The sequence below is a fragment of the Bradysia coprophila genome, assembly GCF_014529535.1.
Source record: "Bradysia coprophila strain Holo2 chromosome X unlocalized genomic scaffold, BU_Bcop_v1 contig_173, whole genome shotgun sequence".
Taxonomy (NCBI): domain Eukaryota; kingdom Metazoa; phylum Arthropoda; class Insecta; order Diptera; family Sciaridae; genus Bradysia; species Bradysia coprophila.
The window spans coordinates 4078314-4095440 of record NW_023503302.1 but is presented as its reverse complement, the minus strand read 5'-3'; the positions used below and the strand labels follow the sequence as shown (position 1 = coordinate 4095440).

General features: G+C 35.5%; 1 protein-coding gene across 2 annotated transcripts; it reads left to right on the top strand.

Moving 5' to 3' along the window:
- The first annotated feature begins 10118 nt into the window (after window positions 1-10118).
- Window positions 10119-16893, top strand: LOC119068237 (actin-binding LIM protein 1-like). 2 transcript variants are annotated; one of them, XM_037171760.1, is made up of 9 exons: window positions 10121-10428; window positions 10487-11146; window positions 11334-11399; window positions 11868-12406; window positions 12480-12796; window positions 12913-13007; window positions 15790-15856; window positions 15933-15973; window positions 16818-16893. In XM_037171760.1, exons 1-9 carry the CDS (start codon window positions 10357-10359, stop codon window positions 16854-16856), a joined length of 1896 nt encoding a protein of 631 aa, XP_037027655.1. In that variant the 5' UTR covers window positions 10121-10356; the 3' UTR covers window positions 16857-16893. The 2 variants fall into 2 exon arrangements, with proteins under 2 accessions (XP_037027657.1, XP_037027655.1); XM_037171762.1 differs by lacking the exon at window positions 11334-11399 and having other exon boundaries at window positions 10119-10428.
- Window positions 16894-17127: the final 234 nt, after the last annotated feature.

The following is a 17127-nucleotide window of genomic DNA, read 5'->3' as shown; positions in this document are numbered from 1 at the left end:
TTATTTAGTGAATCAAAGTCCCATAAGACGGTTTTTCACCAGTGTAACTGTAGCTACTCTTGCTTCTGATTCTGCTTCTTATTCGTATGGACACGAAGAGAGAAGTTTCGTGAAAGAAGTAAAAGAGTTTAGAATTGTAATCTGAAGTGGTAGTTCTACCGTTTTGTTTTACACTGATGCGTCTTAGAGAATTAACACTGTCTAAACATTTGATCCTTTAGAGTCCTTGACTTAACTTAACAATTAAAACACAAAGACAGCGGTAACAAAATACGAGCGGTAACGTAAATTTCTTCATGAGTTCGATTTCTTATTTTACTGAGGTTAGCTTTGTAAAGTTTGCTACAGTAGACTCAGAACTTAAAAACTCAAGGATATTTCGAATCGTGCCTTCCAAGTAAAGTTTTGCTATGGGATCGATTGCTTTTCGTTCACTGAGAGAAAAAAGTCTGAAATTGCATTATCAACTCACACAACGTTTTTCACACCAAAAATACCGAAAGTTTCAGCTAGGGGACAAAGCGACTATTTTTCCGTCCGTCTGCGTTATGAAAAGCACTTTAAAATACATGAACCTTGCACCTATTAGCAGCCAAACTTGCTTGAATCTGTGAAATGGAGTGTGTTTGATATTTTCTTCACTATTTTCAATACCCGTAGAACGCATATAAATTGAAAAACTACCACACATTGTCGTCCCTGATGAGTTCCCCAATGTGTTTGTCTTCACATTACATTTCACGGGAAAGATGAACTCCGAAGTTTTTGAATTAAGCGGAACGAAACGGTGTCTCTAGGTACTCTAAGGATAAACGAGACTCAGACGACTTTTTGTTTTTGTTTAATTCGCTCTTGCGTTTCTACGCGGATTTGACTGTACTAAGTACAGTGTACTTGGACTTAGAATATGGCCCTTATGTCGTGGTTTTTATTGTTTTTATTGTTCTGTTTAGCTCGGTTGAAGTCTTGAATATGGTGAAAAACTGACGCTGAGGCCTGAGTGAACGGTGGATCAGTGGACGAAATTTCTTTTCTTACACCGATAATCCGTAGACCCTCTAAACCCCTGTGCGTCTTTCTTAAGACGACAGGTAAAAATGTCCAATCTCATTGCGAGATGTATCAGATCAGAGCATTGTTTTAACTGTATTTCTATATACAGATGTGGTATTGGGTTCAGGAATGAATGTGTTAAGAGGTAGAAAAGACGAGAAGAAGACAATTGCTTCATGGATTGGCAAATATAATCATAACTTCATATTACACTCTTCAATGAGCATATAGAAGAGAAACGGGCAAGGTAGGTTTAGTCCCAAACACACCGAGAGGGTATTGCTATTTTATTTTCCTGATTTGAGAGTTGTTATGGATTGTTTGTTACATTTTGAGGGATAACTACCATATAATATTAGAGATTCTCTGGAACTATTCAACTGATTCGCTCAACCGAGCAATAAATCGGAAACACAAGGAATTTTGAAAACCGACACATTTTCTGTTTGTGTTTTACTTGAGTTTCTGATTTCTCCATATAAAATGCACAAAAAAAAACACGAAAAAATGTGTCGGTTTTCGAAATTCCGCGAGTGTAGTCGAAAAAAAAATCGACAAACTTTGAGTTCACCTCATGCTAGTAACTTGAGTAAAACTGTCAAACCTTTTTTTTCGTTACCGAACTAAGACCTTATTAGTACAATAATTATGAATGGCGACTAATTTCTCTGTCATGCACAAAAAATTGCGGAGTAGTTTAACGTACCATAACAAGCAATTTTTCAGAAATATCCTCGGAAATACCAAAATGTGGAACCTCTAAACATTCGTAAGTATGTAGAAACAAAAACGCACGGAACCATAAGTCGAGGTGACGTTCTGGTGAATTTACTGTATATCGATACACATACCTGAATTCACCTGAAAGTTGGGCTTCAAAGTTTGTGAAACGCTGAGGGTTTGCATTACCTTCGCCTTGTTGATGTCGTGATTTTTTTTGTATGCAAAATCATCGGAAGACGTGTGTTTCCGGGAATAAAATAAATAAAATGGAGCGTAAAAAATGTAAAATGTATAAACGCTCTTGTATTTTCTGGCGTACGTAATTTCTGCATGGCCCATAAAGTGAATCATTATATTCGATGATGCAGACGCAGTATTTCAACTTATAACGAGAGTGATGATAAAAATGATCCGAAGATCATATTGACAATATGATAAAATAGACGAAATGATGAATTTTATTTTATTTATAACAAATAATTTATTACTTATATATCCTTTTTATCATTTTTTTTTTTCATTTTAATATTTTCAACAGCCCATAATACAAGATAAATTTAATTAGCATTTTTTTAAAAATTATTTTTTTATGAATCTGAAATTGAATGGTTTTCATATTAAATTTTTGTTTTTTAAGTAACATTTGTGTTGATCGTTCATCTATTATTTTTCTTTGTCTTAATCATTCATTTATTTGATGGTTTAGTGGATTTTGTTTTAATATATTTTCTTTCATTTGAAATTACTCCATTTTCTTTCAACTCAGGATATTGGGTTAATTTTAGTTATTTCCAATAGGCAAACTTTTATACTATTTTCTAGTTTGTTTTTAGAACTTAGCTCGCTAAGGATATAATATAAGGATTTTTTGTTTTTATTTTTAAAAATATCGCTTTCGTTCGGGCCTCTTTCGCTCTCTTACTCTCACTTTCTCTCCGTTTTTATTCACCTGCATTCATTTTTTTTTGTAAAACATTAATTTACTTTCTTTTTTAAAATTTTTAATTTTAATTTTTTTTATCTACAGAATTTATATAATCACACAATCGACTTACATTGACAGAGAAAAAAGTTACAATCGAACAATGGATGTTTAATAGGTGCCAATTAGACACGTTTCAAAATCTAAGCCGAGGGCAGAAATGTTTTGACAGCAAACGGTGTATCAATAGACATTCATATATCCTGACAACGTTTCAATCATTTTTCAACCACCTTGTCATCTTGTCATCTCAATCCTAACGTTTTCAACTTATCATTAATTATTACAAATGTAAGATGATTTTAGTAAATAAAAGTACTCGCAGTGGTCGGAGCAACTCTGCCGATATTTGCGATAATTTTCATTTCTGCAGAGCCTTGCTGGTAACTCACGTAATTTTGTTTGGACATTGTTATTTTGACTAGTTGAACCGTTGCCATCGGCGCGCAATTCCAACCCGTCAAAATAAAAATGTCAGAACAAAAATTCTCATTTACTCCACCATGCGATCCGAGATACACTTTTACACTTCTACTGGTATAGATAATTATTGGCGGATTATCGTCGAACAGCTTGCTTTCTTAAAAATGTATCGCTATGGCCCATTTCTTTAAAAAAATCGAGTTCCCTTAATCTTCCTTGCTGCAGTTTTTTTTTTTCTTGAACCCTTTCCCCTGTAGAGTTGACGGGATTTATGCAAGCAGATTTGATCTACTGAAATGAGACATATCTAACATTCGATTCGACTAACACTTACTCCCAATCGTTCATTTCAAACATCAGATTTCATTTTTGCACTCGGGCTTAAAAAAACTCCGTTTAAAGGTTTTGAAAGCTCAGTTTAAAAGCTTTTGAAAGCCCAGTTTTTTTTTCCATTGGTCGACTGTTTCTTTCAAAATGTCATTGGTGGATCGACGAAAAGCATTACTTAATTTCACTTTAAAATTTTCTTTTTATTTTATATTATCGATGTTTTTAAATCATTTTTTTAACTTTTCTTTTCAAGTTAATTTTTGGTTACTTCACAATGTTTTTTTGTTTGTCTCTCTTACACACAATACTTGGTAAATTGTAGAGAAGCGGTTTATTTACCGTAAAACACTGGCAGTTCTGTAAATTTAATTTACGATGTGTAATTTCTTTCACAGACTCTTTATCGTTTTTTTGTTGTTTGTTATGATTTTTGTTCTCTTTTCATTTCGATTTGGTTTAATCATGAAACGGAAAAAAACTTTTCTAACCAATTTAAAAATTGTCAAAAGTGAACTCCAACCAAAATGAATAAAAATATTGCACGATTCAAACTGGAAAAACTAGTCTTCGGCTCGAAATACAAACTTCCCACACGCTTCAACAAAAAATGTCCCATCGCAGTAATGTATTGTTAATAGATTTATGCAAAAGTTGCGTAATAACAGTTCCTATGAGACTTGATGACTATTTACGAAGTAGCACATCAGCATAGAAAGTGTCTTGCCTACAGATGCCTTCTAGTCTGATCATAATAATTATTGGATGTCAACTAACCAAAATCGGTCAGACGACAAATACAGGGCAGTGAAGGGACTAAAAGTAATATCTATTGGCATTTGTGAACTAGAAACTAGATCTACATTTTTTGCACGAGGTGGTAACAGCTTTTTAGTTCAAGAGATTTCCTTCAGAACCACTTGAGCAAATGAATTCAAGGAATCTTCGCGTCTTACTTTAATACTTGATTATATTAATGACGGTCATTCTGCAACTTGTGAGTATAACAATGTGATGACAATCGACACATATAAACTGAACACAATTTACATCATTCAGCGAGAGAGAGATTATGTTGCACGCGATGGGATAACCTAGTTCTTCTATTTGATTTTATTTTAGCAAGAAAATTGTGTTTTTAGCTTGGGCCATCAATTATGGCAACTGCTATGGAAATGCAGTTTCTTAGTGAGATTTTCCCATTGTTCTTATTGTTTTTCTTTATGAATTTTCTGATAGCGCCTCTTTGCGGTCATGTAGTGAGTCCTAAGACTGGTGATTGGCCACAAAGGTTGTTTTCGCTTCCTAGACGTGATAAATTGTCGGCCCCGTTTCGTTACCATCAATGCAACGTGTGTCGCGGGGACCCAGTGAAGGTTGACTGTGTTAGTATTGGAAAGACATTAAAAACACGTGATTCCATGCATCTTTCAATAAGTTTGATGTAAAACAGTGAGAATTTAAAGGTTTGAGTGAAGCTTGGCTGTTCTGAACATAATGGAATGTCTGTTAATAAAAGATATACACTAACATTTCATTTAGTTAGGTAAATAACGTGATTCGGGGCATGTCATGACAACTAAATGCGACGCGCTAGCTACATCATTATCCGAGTTGAAATAATGACGGTCGAACATGTGGTTCGGTAGTGTGGTGAATAGTCCTTCTTCCAAATATATTAAATACATCCACATCCGTGAGACCTCTTCCTCTGTCTACAAACTCCAAACAACCGTATCGCGTTTTGAGATAATAAAAATTCGTCTAAATTTTGACTTTCCTTGTTTCTGCTCCATCTGTACGTGGAGGTTTGAGCTGTGTGAGTGAATCAAGTATCATGAACGATACTTATTGTATTTCATTGGAATTGATGGTAGATTTTCTATAATTCACAGTCCATGATGATTCATTTTCCTGTTCCCTAGTATGTCCAAAAAACATTTTAAACGTGGACATTAGAGTGCACCAAATTAGTCCTCTGTGTGGCACAACCGTATGATGATCTAATCAAGTTCGATGAATGATGTTTTGTTTTGTTAGTTTTGTTTACGAGTAAGGAAAAAAAGCGATGTGAAATTATCCGTTTAAATATTCTAAGCTAGTTTAACTCAATAATTAATTCAAATCAGAAATCTCCACAACATTGTTTGACCTTTTATGAAGCCAAAACAAATCGTGCTGAATACGAATGCATAATTAAAAGACGGTGGTGTTTCTAAATTTTATTGTAAGCATAAAATCGGTAAGTTCGTGCGTTTGGTGTGTTTGGTTGATTTGTTTTTTTTTTGTTTTTTCATCAATACAACTTATCATATCTGATACGTTTTGTTTAACACATATTAATGGCTAACAAAAACAAGCATACAATTTTAATCGATACGGAATTCTGAACTTCTTTACACCACGTGCCGGTATAATTAACTTATCGATTCGATTTTAAGGCTGATTTTTTTTCTCGGTTATATTGTTTTCAGTGATAAACAAGAGTAAGGCAATTAGTAGTAATGTATTTTGGTTGCTCAATCTTGATTGTACACACTTAACAATACGAAAAAAATGTAGTAATAAAATGCGCGGCAGTTTTTAGAATTCCAAATTTCAAATTATAAAATTACGTTTACATTCGTTTGCATGTTTTTCATGTTAAAATTTCTTGAATTTTTTTGTTTTTCTCTTAATTTCTTTAATTTCCCCATTATTGCTTAATTCCTTCAGTTAAACACGTTAAACTTTTGTTACTATGTTAAACAGAACCTAACTGTTAAAATGAGGAAACCGCAAAAAAGATTTCCCACCAATGTGCGTAAGCAGCTTGTTTGGAAGAAAGGCAGAACAGAAGCATTTATGTGCCTGCGATACGAAAGATCGATTTCCATTGGCACTAGTGCTAGTTTTTCGAAAAAATTAGACTCAAAAAACACTTTATTGCCTGCCCCCATGCGAAAGTTGACCATTACATGGCAGTTAGGCTTCTGCGAAAATGATCCATTACATGAAGAATATTTTCGGTTTATATTACATGAAAACAGTCTAGTCTGCGTGAATAGTTCCATATGGAGTACTTTCCCTTTACACGACTCCCTGTAATCCGAAAAGAGCGACTTTTTCAAATTTCAAACTTTTCAAAGATCGTCCACAAATTCCTAAAATTTGGATTTGACTTTCCGTTTTATCCATGCGATCATGTGAATCAGTCACGTTTTGATATTTAATCTAAATTTATTTCCACGAACGCTTCACTTTTATGTATTGTTTTTCTAGAAACTTAGAACCTTAGCTTGAAGAAGTCGTTTACGTTTACAGAAAGTGCCATTGAGATAATTTATAAGAATTCTCAACAACAAGTACGTGAATATTATTCTAAAGGTACACACTTCTTTCCTATAATCTAAATCCTCATACAATATGCTATGGAAATAATTAAATGTAACAGCCCAGCGCAATAGTACCATTCATGCACTCAATGTTCTTAACGCAATTCAATGATTTGTTTTTGTTAATGAAAAATAAAGAAATTGGATAGTCATTGGGGATGTTGAAGTATTAAAGTGAAGTGAATATATTCGTAAGCTAAAATAAACGACTCAAATGCCGTCTTCTAACTTAATTTTTCTGTCTTTAAACTAATAACACCACGTCCGACGTTGCACAGCAGAAATACCATTGACTTTAATAGCAAAAAATAATAATTTATTTAAATTAGGATCGGTGAAAATTGAAGCACAACACATACCACGTCAATGTAGGCGTACATATTTGCGCGGTGAAATAAAATTATCAGACGAGTGTTGGTAGCTCGTGTGGTGATTTTTTTTTTCTGATATTGAGCGATTATAATTAATCCGGTTTTTTTCTCAGTGGTTAAGACGAACGATTGTCAATTTAATAATACATTAAAAGTGGCACACATGGAGCCCAAAAACGAAAATAGAAAATTGATGAAATTGTATATTGGTCCATCACGTCACACTCTACCGAATCTAAGGTATCGCATAAAATCTCTGCATATAATATTTTGCAGCGATTCATTAAAAATTTAAAAACATATCTAACTCGACATAATTTGAGATAACAATAGAAGAGCAAAGTATCGAATGTAAACAAAATGTATCTGAGTCGATCGTGTTAAGTTTTAAAGACGTTTAAAACAAAATTCTCACAAACAGAAAATTAATTTCCACAATGTATATTCGAGCAGTGTAAACACAACCGAAGAATATAATCACATACGAAGCGATGATATAAGAAAGTGTAAAGGAAAAAAAAAACATCAACGAACCATTTTAATGTTACCCCATCTTACGTTCATAATATAAAAATAAATGGGAAATTTAAACCCCGTTTCACTATTACAATTATTATGTTGTACAATCGATATTTATGCCGCACCAATATCATAATGCCACACAACTATATGAACAGAAAATAATGTAAAGCGCCCTGTTACTTAGACAGAAAATAGAGAGAAAGAGAGTAGGTGGCCCTTAATAGCGAAAAACTATTTCCCTGAGAAAAGATCGATTTAATTCTAGACTTGCAGGCGACGACGACGTCTCTGTGCGAAATGTTTGTTTTATTTCAAAATTTAATCACATTTTCCTTGATCAAACAGCGGAGAATTTATGGGCTCCATATACTGTCTCGTTAGATATTGACCGAGTCTGTGGACTGAAATCGAATGGTGTACGGTCATTTTATTAATTTTCTCTGTCGGTACATATTTATAATCAAAATTGGAAAATAAAATATAAAAAAAATTCTTTGGTTCTCTTACATCTCTTGATTTTATTGTGTGGACCGGTCCATTGAAAAAAATAAATCGAAATTTTTGTAATCAAGTTGAACTTTCATATAACTCGCTCAAATTAACAAAGATACAAAAGTCAATTACTAACATCCGTCTCAATTGTTTTCATGCATTGAATCAGCTACATACAACGTGTAGTACGTGCGCTGATATTGTGTGTCGGCTTCAATATACACACTGTTTTGCTTTTTATGAATTTTTTTGTTGGAAGAATGGCATTTTTCTCTTGCCAGACCAATTTTGAAACAACAAATTCGATTTAATTAAAAATTTTAGCTGTTCAAAACGGTCACTCAATTGTGTATCTAGCATTAAAAGAGCCATAAAAAATGACCTGATAAAATTTAGAGATCAACAACAGTGTGTGTTTGTGTAGTAGAATAGATTTCGATTAACATGTTGAATCACATATTTGAACGAAGAGTATTTTATGAATCGAAGAAGCGTTTCAAATAGCTTTAAAGCACATCATTCCTCTACTTTTCGAATCAATTGCGAAAGCGTTGAGAAGACAATGAAAATCGAACCGTAATTGACCACAATGCGACTTCTATACTTCTTTAGTTATAGAGACAAAACCTTTTTTAATTGAAACTAAATTTCCGTGCCACTTTAGCTAATAAACAAAAGCTTCCGTAACTGAATATATCGGTGAACATGAAATTCTGTATTGAATGTTTTCAGAATGATATCACCGCTCGGATTGATTTGATTTCATTTAGGCGAATGGATTTGAAAATTGTTTTATGAAAAGAAACCGGCTTCGAATCATCACTGACATTCCTTCCCGTCCGAATGCAACGGGTTTTCTTATGTGAGAATTAAGACAATTATTTTTCTGTGAAATTAGCGAAATAATTGAATTGAATTAGAAAAGCGAATCGATAATAATTGCAGTGGTCGACTTATATGGGATAGGAATACACCGAACACAGTTGAACGTTTTAAATCTCCTCGATACCATTTTCTTTGCAAATAAGACTACAATGAAATGAGAAACTCTCAAGCAATGTTTAGAATTCACTCCGTAAAATAGTTTCAAATGAACCTTTTCCCCTTTGTCATGTTTCATCTAATTCATTGTAATGTAAAAAAAAACCGACAGCTTTGGACGAGTTGATAGTTAATGCATGTTCGTGTCATGAAAACAGCGATTATAAAAAGACGTTTCATATTGAAGTACATTTACGGAACCCCTTGATTACATTTAGCGGGGCTAAACGCCTTATGAAAGCTGGAGAAAAAGACTCTAAAGTACCGGAAATGCATTAATAATTGCGCTGTGTTTCAGGAAGCGTTCAACAATTCTTCTGCTTTTGTGTGATTTACAAAGGAAAAATTTCAGTTTAATGAAAATTGCGAACTTTTTTTTTTACATACAAAACAATGAATTAAGTACCTAAACAGACAACGCTGGTTGATGATAGCAGCATTGTTTCAAGCATTTGGTTTTTTATGTTTTTATTTCATTCATTTCGATGAAATAATAAAATTCCACAGTGCAAGGTCAATTCAATTATTTTGATAAACAATTGTGTTCGCCAATTGGTTCACTTAACGTATCTCCCAGTAGAGGACAAAGGTTTATAGTGCCGAATCATTCAGCGATGGTTCACCCGTCTACATTGTAATATATGTTATAACGAGTGTGACTCAGCACACCGAACAGTGTTGTGTTCACCATAATTTAATTATTGGATTTATAGAATCTATTTTCAATCAAATTATGTAACATTTCAAATGCTTAGGTCACCATCGATTCTTTAATATTAAAAGAATTTTTTTTCATTCCATTCTTGCAGGTAAAACGAAAATTTATTGCGCCAAATGTACCAAAAAGTGTTCGGGAGAGGTGTTGCGAGTAACGGACAAATATTTTCACAAAACATGTTTCCAATGCACTACTTGCAATAAATCATTGGCCGCCGGTGGTTTCTTTTCCAAAGACAATGCCTATTACTGCACGTCCGATTATCAGAAATTGTATGGCACTAAATGTGCCGCATGCAAGCAGTATGTTGAGGGTGAAGTTGTATCGACTATGGGCAATACATATCACCAAAAGTGTTTTACATGTAGCCGGTGTCAACAACCATTTCAGTCTGGTAGCAAGGTAAATTGAATTTCTTTTTTAAAAATTTCAACCATTTCATATCCGTATATCCGTACAGGTAACTAACACCGGAAAAGAGGTTCTGTGCGAGAAATGTGTTTCCATTCCAAACAAAATTCAACCGTCGTCTGCACCACAAGTACAAAAGACGTCGTCCCCAATCAAAGAAATTGCCCGCAGTCCTACCAGAGCCACAGCCCAGCAGCACAATCAAACGGAATCTGTACAACGTAAGGCAAGCGCTGGTGAATACGATCCGAACGAGTGTGCCGGTTGTGGTGATCAATTGAAGGAAGGTCAGGCACTGATCGCTTTGGATAGACAGTGGCATATCTGGTGTTTTAGGTGCAAAAATTGCAGTGCGGTTTTGAATGGCGAGTATATGGGCAAAGATGGTGTTCCTTATTGTGAAAAGTGTTACCAAAAATCGTTTGGGGTCAAGTGCGCATATTGCAACCGATTCATTAGTGGAAAGGTGCTGCAGGCCGGCGATAATCATCATTTTCATCCGACGTGTGCCAGGTGCACGAAATGCGGTGATCCGTTTGGCGACGGTGAAGAAATGTATTTGCAAGGTAGCGCTATATGGCATCCGCGTTGTGGTCCGGGACCATCGGCTGAAATTGGTGGGACGATTTTGAACGGGTCGGGTACGAATGGACATATCACCGACACCGATTGTGATCGCTTGAGTAATAGTGCGATGAGCGAGATTCAGGTGAGATTATCAGTTAGATCGAACCGTTCGCGACATGTAACCACACGTTTTTTTTCTCATTTCTGTTTTTTTTGTTAATTTTATTTTTACATTTTTTATTTTGCTGTGAGAATTTTTTATTTTCTTTTTTTTTAACTTTTTTTATTTTGCATGTTTTTGCACATTTTTTGTGTGTTTTGTTTTTCAGTTTTCTTTACGTTCTCGTACACCAAGTTTAAGCGGTTCAATTTACAGTCCATATTCGAGTAGAAAGGTTAGTAGTTTTATTTTGTGTTTGAATTTTGTTCATTTTGTATTGTCATGAATGGCCCAAGTATACCGATGAGAGTACAGCTGTTGTATGTGTCATTGGTCCAAAAGAGCCGATGCAAACCTTTTGACTTGAACTAACACCAACAAGTATTGTCTATAGACTTGCACTCGTGTACATACCAAGTAGACAAAACGTGAAATACGGAATCAAGGATTGTGAAAATAAGCCAAATACTGATCCCTTAAGGCCTCTTGACTTTATCCGTTAAACATTTCGTCTAAAAATGGTCTCCAGTCTGACCCCTTTTGTCCTGCCATTCATACGTCTAACAATTTTCCAATCTCCCCCAATTTCGTGAGCTATTTTAATTGACCATGACCGCTACTTTTTTGTACACGAGATGCAGCAGAAGCAACACCCCTTACAGTCAAAATTCTAAAATTAAATTAAATTTTTTTCCCGTTTCAGTATCGCACTGTCAGTCCTGGTCTCGTACTTCGTGAGTATGGTCGCCAAGGATACGGTTACGACGACATATCACGGATCTACACCTACAGCTATCTAACTGACGAACCGCACTATCTGAAGAAACCAATTGATCCCTATGATAAAACGCCGGTGTCGCCCCACTTTCATCGGCCGGCTGCGATGGGCTTCAGCAGTAGTGCAAGTGGCGGCAATTCCAGTCGTCCACCGTCGAGACCGCATTCGCGCAACAAAAGTGCTATGAAAGTTTTGGTGGACAGCATTCGTACCGAAACGCCACGACCTAAAAGTCCGGCAATGAATAACGAAGAACCGATCGAATTGTCTCACTTTCCGGGCGCTAAGAAACCGCTGCCGGGTGAAAAGCCAAAGATCGAACGAGACGATTTTCCGGCACCGCCGTATCCGTACACAGATCCTGAGCGTCGTAGACGATATTCGGATTCGTATAAGGGTGTTCCAGTGTCGGACGATGAGGACGAAGTGGATGAAGCGAAGAAAAATGGCGAAACAAAGCAAGAGTATGTGTTGATACCATTGCCGAATCCAAAAGAAAATTTCCATTCTTAACAAATGCCCGTTTTTTGTTCACAGACAACTGTTGCGGAAAGAGGAGGAGGAATTGAGCAAAATTAATTCGAGCATGGGCGCTGTGATTTTGAAAGATTTAAAGGAGCATGCAAAGAATCGCAAATGGAAGCAGCACAACATTGATCCAAGAAATGCATCACGAACACCATCCGCTTCGAAGGAGCCAGTGTACCGTTTGCGGTACGAATCACCGATCGGTGCGTCACCGTCACGACATTTGGATCATCAAAAGCCATTTTACGAGGACGAGGTTTTCGAACGGTCAACCAGCTACCGAGGATCGGTCGGCAGATCGATTGGTAATGCACCGAGTTATAACGGTAAGGGACGGATCTCGATCACTTTCCCTTCTTTCTTTTGTTTTTATTTCTTATTTTGTTTGGTTCAAATTTTTTTGTTTTTCTTTTCTCTTTATTTCTGTACATGAATAAAACAGCAATACATTCATATCGATCCCCGCCGAAACCAGGCTATGGTTTTAAGACATCGACACTACCATCATCCATTGGATATCGTAATGGGTACAGTTCTGTAAGTTTTCTCAGCGTAAATGAACAACAAACAAATAAAAATTCAATTAGATTGGAACAAAACGCTTTGTGGGCTAAATACTAAAAACGTTTAGTGGTATCCAAAATAGTTAACCTCGTATGCTGTTTTAGTCATATTTTTGTTATAATTTTTGAAACACAAAACTCTTTTGGAGGGTTCTTTTGAAGAAAACAGGTCGGTCAATGTCGGACATACTTTCTAGACCAGATGGAATTTGTTCCCAGGTTGCGCATGTCAACTCTCACTCATTTCGCTCTATTCGTTAATTAACGCTGTTAGAGAAAGAAATTTGTTGTTGATGTCATGGACATCTTCTGATGCATCCATGGACATCTTCTGATGCATCCATGGACATCTTATGATGCATCCATGGACATCTTCTGATGCATCCATGGACATCTTCTGATGCATCCATGGACATCTTCTGATGCATCCATGGACATCTTCTGATGCATCCATGGACATCCAATGTATCTCATCTCATGTGGCAATAATTGTGTGTACTGAAAATACCTTTCCTGAGAAACACCAGGTCAGGTCCCAATAAGCTGGATCTATTATGGGAAATCAATTAGATTCAATTCAATTTGCTGAATATGCCAAAATTTACTGAAAATTCCCGGAACTAACTGAGATTCTGCGCAAGATATAGTTTCGGTGAATTTCAGTAAATTCAGTTAATCAATTTTCATAAATTTCGGAAAATTATCACGAATTTCTTAAAAATTATTGAAATTCAAAGAATTTTCAAGAATTAATTTTCACAATCCTTAAAATTCTTCACAATTCATAAAATTTTTTGGAGTTTTAGGAATTTTGAAGAGTTTCAGGAATTTTAAGGAAACTTGAGGATTTATTCCGAAAGTTCTTGAATTTCGAAAAAATCACTAAAATGGGCTACGCTGAGAAATTGGCCAATTGTTTTTCAAAAGAATCCTCTTACGTTTTTTTTCGTTTTTCATCTTTTATCATTTCATTTTTTTTATTCAATTCCATCCGTTCAACCTCGACATTCAACGTTAATATACAAATAAAATATTTAATATTCCGAAAATTTCTATACCCGCTGCTTGTTACATGGAACATTTGGTTTGTTGTCGGTTAATAATTATGCTTTGTAACATACGGAAAATAATAATAATAATAATCCACTGGCGCACTTATTAACACGCACACACCACCATTCAAAAAATTCGTTGTACATTTGTGCATGCTAAACCTCTCCTTTTTGGATATTTGTTACATTTCGAATTGTACAAAATTTAGTGGTGAGTGCTTTACGACAGGTACCAAAACCTGGATACGGCTTGGCACCGCGCTCGCATACCTTCAGCTCTGCTACAACGACTGGGTTCCGCTCGTACCGGAGCACCTGTAAGCTTTTTAGTGTCTCTGTTTTTTTTTTGTTGAACATTTTCTGTAAATTGAAGAAAAAATCCTTTTGCTTTCACAATTTTCCGTTATCGTTGCTTGTTATCTTTTCATTCTTTTTTGGCACGGTAGTTTAGTCAGATCCTAAGTGAAAGTTTTGTTTTTAATCCATAGATCAGACAAAAGATTGAATTTTGAATTGTTACGGTGCATTACTAGGCTTCTTGTATATGTGCCATATTCCACTAATCAGATTACCAATGGTTAACAAGTACAATCAAAATTACAATGAAAACTTCAGAAGCTCCCGCGTATTAGATATAACATTTTCATTGTTACTGCCCAATCAAACCGCACGAACATTAAACCCGTTCGAATAGAAACCTTTCCCTTATTTGCCTACAAAAATCCTCTCAGTCCTGATAGTCCTTTATATAGATTTTAGGAAGAGAATAGAAAAGGACGAATCATATATTGACACATGTTGCTGCCTCGCTTGTTGCACATTAAATGGTATAGAGTAAAACACAATGGTAACGTGTGCATTTCATTCTGCAGTAGTAACCATTTGAATGTAGGCTCACCCTTAGAGCAATGATGCATTGATTTCTAGTTTCCATGTAGAAACAATAATATAATTCGGTCGACATCAATATAGAAAAATTGTGGACTTCCGAATCTGCTTACATCTGTAATTGTACATTGGCCAGACAATTTCTTTTGTTGTTGTTCTAAATTCGAATTTAATCTGGAAATGGAAATAAAATTTTCAGGATCATTCTTAAAAGACAACCGACTCCTCAAATCATTACCATCCAATCCGTCTGCACTTTAATCCGTTTCAGTTGGTATGGCATGCTTCAATACCGACTGTTCTCAGTACAAACGTTTCACTATGATCCAGTTGTGAGTTGGTTTTTTTAAATGAAAATAAATAAATTTGTTCCGGCTAGAGAGGTATCATTCATCACAGAGAGTGAATACAACCATGATTTACAATTAGGAACTCGTTTGCAGCATAATCTGAATTTTAATTTTATTTTTATTTTCAAAATCTGTATGCTTGCTTCAAAAGCTTCAGCAAAATTGATTATCTTTTTTGATGTGAAGTGTGATCGGGTTGTTGTATTTAAAACGATAATTTCGTGCGTGTTGTACCATTTCACTTGTAACATTTTCACTTCACGAATGGGAACGCAATCAAGGAAAAGATTGCAAAATATTCAAATGTAACATTATGCTCATCATTGCCACTAACAATATTTGCATGTTATGTCGTTGTGTGCCATTTAATAGTTTCTGTTTGGATTTTAGTTATTGAAATTGAGATTTTCGTTTGTTTATTTTGTCTTCCTCGTATAAATATTGTTCCACTTTTTCCCGCGAATAGGATTTTTCATTTGGAGCCTTGGTGATAAAACTCACAGCACCAGAGTTCAGTTGCGGAAAATCAGATGGTTAGTTCAATTTCATATCCAGACTTTTATGTCGTGTTACTGATAAGTCATTTTTTGTGTCAATGTTTAATTACAGTGTCCGTGGATTCGATAACTGAAGGCGATCGACAAGCACTGGTAAGAAATGTTTTTAAACTCAATCAATAATATCTCATTAATATGCACAGTGTAAAGTTTAGTTGTTGATGTGTGGGTGGGGCTGGAATTTTGTATTTAAGATTCAATTCATTCTGGGATCTAGATTCTAGAGTTGACCGTTATGGTCTGTTGATTACTACGTTAACAGTATGGAAACAGTGCATCTATTAAGATGTAACTTTATTCAAACTGTTACTGGTAAGAATAGGAAAATCTTCACAATTTACAAATCTTTGATAATTTCACAGGAGCCATGTGTTATGACACTATGAGAGTTGCAGGTTACAAATTTGTGGTGTAACTAAACGGGGTTCATACTTTTCATACTTTTTAATGCTTTAAGAAAATAAGTCTCCGGTAGAGCGTGTGACGAACCTAACCTGATATGAGAAAGCCTGATTTAAATCAGGGAAGGTTCAGCTTGAACCTGATTACCCCTGAACCCACAATTTTTTTAGGTTTGTTATCTTAAGATCAGTTCCAGGTACAGATTCTTACGTCAGGCTCAATGTGAACCTGAAAACCGAGGGGGACCGCACTGAAAAGAGTCGCAAAGAGTTGCACGCGAAAAAAAGAGTTAAGAGTTGCGAAAGAGTTGCACGCAAAAATAAAGAGTTGCAAAAGAGTTGCACGCAGAAAAAAAGAGTTGCAAGAGAGTTGCACGAGGAAAAGAGTTGCAAAAAGAGTTGCAAATTCAGTGCGTCCCTCGCTGAAATTTCATCGGGTTCAAATTAGGAGTCTTGAGGTGAACTGAAATTTGCGAAACGTAGAAATCGTCCCTGAATTACAAGCAGACTAATTACAACAAAACATTTCCTTCTAGATGGCCGACTTCCAGCATCAAGCACATATTCCGGCGTAATGTCTTATCATTATCCACAAGCCGGTCTCATTCCGTCGTAGTTCTACCAAATATGGCCCATTCAATGCTTTGTTCCATGAACCAGCCAAAATTTATCCATACCATTTACTACTTATAAACCAATTTCGTCTACCACTGACGTAGATCGTTGTAATTTGAAAGTAATTGTTACACACATTTATATTCACCAAAGGAGCAAATTATTTTCGTTGCATTTATTTCGTTTAGCGTCATCTGTCTGACGTCGAATTCGAGGGCGATTCTAACAGTG